Source organism: Myotis davidii, unplaced genomic scaffold, assembly GCF_000327345.1.
Source record: "Myotis davidii unplaced genomic scaffold, ASM32734v1 scaffold1115, whole genome shotgun sequence".
NCBI lineage: Eukaryota > Metazoa > Chordata > Mammalia > Chiroptera > Vespertilionidae > Myotis > Myotis davidii.
The window spans coordinates 464,318-470,872 of NW_006287910.1; the positions used below are offsets into that span (position 1 = coordinate 464,318).

The following is a 6,555-nucleotide window of genomic DNA, read 5'->3' on the forward strand; positions in this document are numbered from 1 at the left end:
CACAGCGGTGGTGGTGGGAGCCTCTCCTGCCACCTCAGCAGCACTAAGGATGTCCGACTGCAGCTTAGGTCTACTCCCCGCTGGCAAGTGGACATCCTTCCAGGGCTGCCGGGCTGACAGATGGATGTCTGATTGCCAGCTTAGGCCCAATATCCTGGGGAGCAGGTCTAAGCCAGCAGGTGGTCATCACCCAAGGGGTCCCAGACTGTGAGAGGGCACAGGCCGGGCTGAGGGACTCTCCTGCCCCAGTGCACAAATTTTTGTGCACCGGGCCTCTAGGAATAATACCCTAAAGGTCAGGTATGTCCAAATACAGACTTTTCAGGAAGCCACATGGTGGCTGTGATCAGAGGTGTTTAGTCATTGGCCAGTGAGCCAGACACCAGAGGCCAACAAGTGAACCTGTCTTCATGGAGTTTACATTCTAATGGTACAGACAAATAAACAGACAAAATAAATGAATTACACAATCAGAAAAGTGCTTTATAGGGAATAAAGAGGCTGCTGTGAGAATAAGTATAGGCTGACACCACATTAAGGATCTTGTAAAGAAGCTCCAAGTATAAAGTTAGCCTCTACAACCCCAAGTAGGGTCTCTTCTAGTCCAAAGAATCTATGATTATGTGACTGTCTTCCTATTTGGGGCAGGAAGTGATAGCCCCTGGATGATAAACTCTTCAGGTTGTGTTCTCAGAAGTCCACTGGACTGAAAAAGCATTTCCAGAACTCCAGTGGTAGGGCAGGAGCAGCTACCAGTTATCAGGGATAAGTGAACCTCCAAAGAAGTAATTTACTGCTAAGTGACTAGGGAAATGGCTCTTTCTCTGCCTGCAGACATCTTAACCGATAAGAGGCATTTTTGGAGGAACAATGCTGCCTGTTTCAACTTACCCCCTAACTGTAACAGGCTTTATTAATATAATTAAACCAAGGCCAATACATTTAGCTGTCAAAAGAAATCATATTTGCTTTTTATAAAGAAGGCTACCCAACATTTAAAAACCTACTCATGTACATGACTGAACCTTAAGTGATGTTTTTAGGACATCTGTACTCAAGTTGGGATTTTTAAAGTAAGAAAAAATGTGTCATCTATACTTTTTTAAATGCCTTAAAACCACCCCCAAGTTATTTTAACATTATCCCAATTTGATATTTGGCAGGCAAAAGTCTGAATTGTTTTCTGAAGTTTAGCAGCTAAAATCCAGCCTCAGCCTAATGGAAATGGGGTGGTAATAAGACTAGGAACAGAAACATACCGAAATGCCAGCCTCTGAGTATTTATTTCTGGAATATTTTCTTTCCAAACATATTCCTGATATCATGAAGATTGTGTTGATGGGAGAGAAGAGGAAGGCAGAAGACTGCTCTACCTAAATCAGCGGTTCTCAACCTGTGGGTCGCGACCCCTTTGGGGGTCGAACGACCCTTTCACAGGGGTCGCCTAAGACCATCGGAAAACACATATGTAATTACATATGTGTTTTCCGATGGTCTTAGGTGACCCCTGTGAAAGGGTCGCTCGACCCCCAAAGGGGTCACAACCTGCAGGTTGGCGACCAACAGGTTGAGAACCACTGACCTAAGTCTTAACAGAGCATTTAAATATCAATCTAAGAGTGCATGATCTAATTCTCACAACCTATCATCCTGTATGGTTAGAAGTGTTTTATCTAACAAGATAGGGGCCACAGTTAGTTATATGCAAAATCATAAAAATGAGATGACTACACGTTATTTTAACTTATGGACGTGCATTTATTTGCCAGAATTCTGACTGAGGGCTAGGACCTTCACTTTGGGGAAGGCTTTAATGAATGGAGTTCACTTCATCTTTCTTGCATAAAACACAAAACCATTGTACATTGTCTACAATTTCCATTTATGGTGGAAGAAAAACTTTAAGACACTTGAAAAGCAATCTGAGTTTTTAAATCCTAGATTTTACAATTTTCCCCAAGTCTTTTACAGTTATTAACTGCCCTAATTTGAGTGATTTTTTTTAATGATTTACCTTTCTCAAATTGTTCCAAAGCATTTGTACAGGTTTCTATGAAGTATTTTATTTTTTTATTGTTCTTACATTTTTAAAAAAATCTTTATTGTTGAAAGTATTAATAATCATTCTATTTTTGAACTTTGTCTTTCCTCATAACATCTAATTATATTATGTATTGGCATTAGCAATCCTGACAGATATGAACTATTTTGTGGGCAATCATGGTTTTGGTGAGCATATAAATCAACTGGTGGAAAGATAAGTGCAGTGACCCATGATCAACATGATTTGGAGCTGTACAGGTCTACTTATATATGATTTTTTCAGTGAATGCTATAAACGTATTTTGTCTTCCTTAAAATTTTCTTAGTATCATTTTACTCTAGCTTACTTTATTCTGAGAATACTGTGAATAATACATATAACATATGAAATATGTGTTAATCGGCTATTTAAGTTATCAGTAAGGCTGGTCAACAGTAGGCTATTAGTAGTTAAGTTATATGTAGATTTTTGACTGTGGGGGGAGTCAACACACCAAACCCCCGAGGTGTTCAGGGGCCAGCTACACTCAGATGTGCCGCAGAGTAGTTTATCGGCCTCGGGCTTGCAGTGAGCTTTGGGCCTCAACAAGGACATTTTACCTACAAAATGAAAAACGTCAGTTCATCCTGAGAATACTTATGGGGACTTTCATTAAAAGACCTTCTGTATAATTTAAGAGGCAAGCAACTTTCAACTCTAAATTTTGCATTAACACCTCATCATTATGTTTAATCAATTATAAACATTATTTAGAACAATGTAATAAAATGTTAGTGAGAGTTATGAGAAACACAAGTAATTGACAGAATTATGCAAATGAACAAGTTACGATGTTTATAATAGTTTCACAACTTCATTTATTTGTAAATAGATGAGCTGATGCTTTTATATGACCATTAATTACTATGCACAGTAATTGAATGTTCTAACAGACACAGGATTATTTATGTATGCAGAAATAAACCCAAATTCTTAATTATGATGATTGACTGTGACACATGGGGATCAATACAAGAATGTGATTTGAAGCTCTTCTCATTGACTCCTGCTGAGAAGTTTATATCCTAAAATACAGATTTCTAAAATACAGTGTCTCTCCTTCTAGGAACTGACTTTCCAATGAAGCCAAATCTAAAACAGTGAACTTCTTGAGCCATGGATCCCATCTGTCTCGTTCACCCTCTGTATCCCTAATACCTAATAAATGTGAATATACCGCTCTTGCCATAAATGAACAATAGCAGTACCCCACTTTTTGCTAAGTTCATGTTTATTTGAGTCAATGGGCATCCATATTGTATAGGCAGTATAAAGCTATCCAGGACTAAAAATATAAAATATATACCGGAACGGTCTTAAAAAGTCATTTTCTTTTTCCATAAATATGTTGAGAACACATCAATATGTTTAAACCAATTTAACTTAAATTAGTTGGCCTGAAATAGCATTGTGGACTAGAGATAGTAATTCAAGTAATGGTTTAAACTGTGTTTCTTCTTTTAGAAACATTTGCAGAGCCATCCCTGCAGGCCACTCAGATGAAGTTGAAAAGAGCTCGCCTAGCTGATGATCTGAATGAAAAGATTGCTCAGAGACCTGGTCCTATGGAGCTGGTGGAGAAAAACATCCTGCCTGTAGACTCCAGTGTTAAGGAAGCAATTATAGGCAAGACTTTAAAAATTTATTCTGGGAGAAAAAAAGCTGAGCACTTTTAGAGAAAACAAATTTACTTTTAAAGGCCGGCACCAATCATAAGTATTATTTTCTGGTGGGGTAGACATTAACACCTGCACTGATTCCATGATAATTATTATTATTACAGTTGTCCCTCAGCATCCAAGGCAGATTGGTTCCAGGACCCCCCATGGGTACCAAAATCCTTGGATGCTCGAGTCCTGTATATAAATGCCATTCTCATTTAACCTGCCTACTGTCCTCCCATACACTTCAAATCACTTCTAGATCCCTAATACCATGTTAATGCTATGTAAATAATTGTTAAACTATATTGCTTAGGAATAATGGCAAGAAAAAGTCTGTACATGTTCACTACAGAGGCAGTCATCTTAGGCCTAACTATGTAGCACATGTCAGCAACAACGTAACGTTTTGGGGAAATATTTTTGATCTGGAGTTGTTTGAATCTGAGGATGAAGAACCCACAGATACAGAGGGCTAACTGTATATCAGATACTGTTAAGAGTAGCATCTCTTACCATAACACAGAGATTCTCCTTACATCCTAGGTTTAAGTCTTTAAGTTCTGATTTCCTTATCACATTGTCTAAGTTAGACTTATTGTACTATGCTGTTTAGTTTATGTTGTTTTGTTTAAAATTTTTACAAAGTTCTTACTATTTTTGTTCTCTTCTAAGAAAGATAAATAGCTTGTTCTGTGTTATTCAGCAAGGTAAAAAGAGATGAGTATATATGTATTCATTATGAATGGTAGTATTTTGTCCATCTTATCTCACTTTTATATACTTTGTTACCAATGTTTCCACTTTTTTCTGGTATAAAATTTAGCATGAAAAATAAATTCCAGAATAATGCCACTTATTCAGCAAGCAAATTTTTTTTTTTTTGGTTAATCCTCACCTGAGAATATTTTTCCATTGATTTTTAAAGAGAGTGGAAGGGATGGGGAGAGACAGAGAGAAACATCAATGTTAGAGAGACACATCGATTGGTTGCCTCCTACACGTACCAGACCAGGGCCAGGGATCGAGTCCAACCTAGGCACATGCCCTTGACAGGAATCAAAACCTGACACCCTTCAGTCCATACGTTAACACTCTATCCACTGAGCCAAACCAGCTAGGGCTCAGCAAGTAACTTTTTAAAGTTAATATTCTACTTGAAAACTATGATAGTTTCCATTACTCACGGGGACTTTCTGTTTTGCATTAGTATGAATTTCAATCTTAGGCCATTCATAGTCCATAATTCGAAGTAGTACAATCAGCTATGATTCCTTTTAATCCCAAGGAAACGGGCTTCCAAAAGCAAGGTATCAGTATAGCTGGGCCACTCCATGAAGTGGGACTTAACACGATGCCCAGTCACCAGCCCCATTTTCCCTATTGCCTCTTAATGCTTTGTAATAGTTGGATTCCATATCAGGATCCAAATAAGGTCCACATGTTCCCTTTGGCTGATACACCTCTTAAGTCTTAATCTTATACATGGGCCTTCCTCCTCCTTTCATTTCTTACTACAGTGGGGCCTTGACTTACAAGTTTAATTCGTTCCGTGATGGAGCTCGTAACTCAAATTACTCGTATGTCAAATCAAAAAGTGAACAAGTGAGACACGTGATGCTGGGCTGATGTTGTGGCATTCACTGTGACGTTCGCTGCACCAACTCTAGCGGTGGGGTATCTGAAGCTGGCTCGTAACCCGAATTTTAGCTCGCAACTCAAAGCAAAAAATCGGCCAAGAGATGGCTCGTATCTCAAAAAACTCATTAGTCAGGACACTCGTAAGTCAAGGCCCCACTGTATTTATTTGTTGATGAATGTGGTGGTTTTATCTGTGGCATCTCCACATTCTGATTTTACTGGAAGCATTTGTATCCACAGGTGTCATTAAAAACTTCCTGTCTCCTGTACTTCCTATAACTGGCAGTTGGATTTAAAGGCTTGACTAGATTCAGGTTTGATTTTCCCCCCCAAGTACTTAAAGTAGGTAGTGGCGGGAAGTACATGATGTTCTTTTTTTTTATATATAACCAGATTCCTAACTTCTTAGACAAAAACAATATTCTCTTCCTTTTTCATTTTAAGTTTGGTATTCCAAGGCAAAAATCAGTTACAAATCATTTCTTTCTTTAGGCGTTGGGAAGGAAGGCTATCCCCAAACTCAGGGAGATTTCTCATTTGACGAAGACAGTAGTGATGCTTTGTCTCCAGACCAGCCCGCCAGCCAGGAGTCGCAGGGCTCGGCCGCATCCCCAAGTGAGCCAAGAGTTAGTGAGTCACCATCTCCTGTGACTGCAAACACTCCAGCCCAGGTATCATCCTTCTTGTTTTTACCCCTAAATAGAGAAAGTACCTTGCTTTTTTGTATATCAAGTATATATCTTGTATTTTACATATCACTACATTCTCACCAGAAGAAAAGTCTGAAAATGTGGAGAAATATCTATTCACCTATAATCTAACCACTGTTAACATTTTTCAATAGATTCTTGCATTTTATTTCTTTTCTATACACACACTTTTATTTTACAGTTTGTAACTCTTAAAATTTTTCACATAACTTTTTTAAAATATAATTCATATATCATAAAGTCCACCTTTTTTTTTTACCGCCTTAATCATTTTATTTTTTATTTTATTGGTTTTACAGAGGAAGGGAGAGAGAGAGATAGAAACCTCAACAACGAGAGAGAATCATTGATCGGCTGCCTCCTGCACACCGCCCGCTATGGGGGATCGAGCCCACAACCCACTCATGTGCCCTTCACCGGAATTAAACCGGGGCCTTTCAGTCCACAGGCCGACACTCTT

At 38.6% G+C, this 6,555-nt stretch overlaps 1 protein-coding gene and 1 long non-coding RNA gene across 5 annotated transcripts in view; one reads left to right on the forward strand and one right to left on the reverse strand.

Annotated features, from left to right (window-relative positions):
- Positions 1-6,555, forward strand: part of MKL2 (MKL/myocardin-like 2) — a 205,780-nt gene that overhangs the window by 152,273 nt on the left and 46,952 nt on the right. For all 4 annotated transcript variants that reach the window (XR_435455.2, XM_006759669.2, XM_006759670.2 and 1 more), the window contains 2 exons: positions 3,548-3,709; positions 5,878-6,056. Coding sequence is in view for 3 of the 4 variants with exons in the window: in XM_006759669.2 (XP_006759732.1) it covers positions 3,548-3,709; positions 5,878-6,056 (341 nt within the window). In the remaining variant the exon portion in view is untranslated. The remainder of the gene's footprint in view (positions 1-3,547; positions 3,710-5,877; positions 6,057-6,555) is intronic.
- The window catches only part of LOC107182460, a 14,358-nt gene continuing 9,537 nt past the window's right edge, over positions 1,735-6,555 (reverse strand). The window contains exon 2 of the long non-coding RNA XR_001513175.1: positions 1,735-2,643. This is a non-coding gene — a long non-coding RNA (uncharacterized LOC107182460). The remainder of the gene's footprint in view (positions 2,644-6,555) is intronic.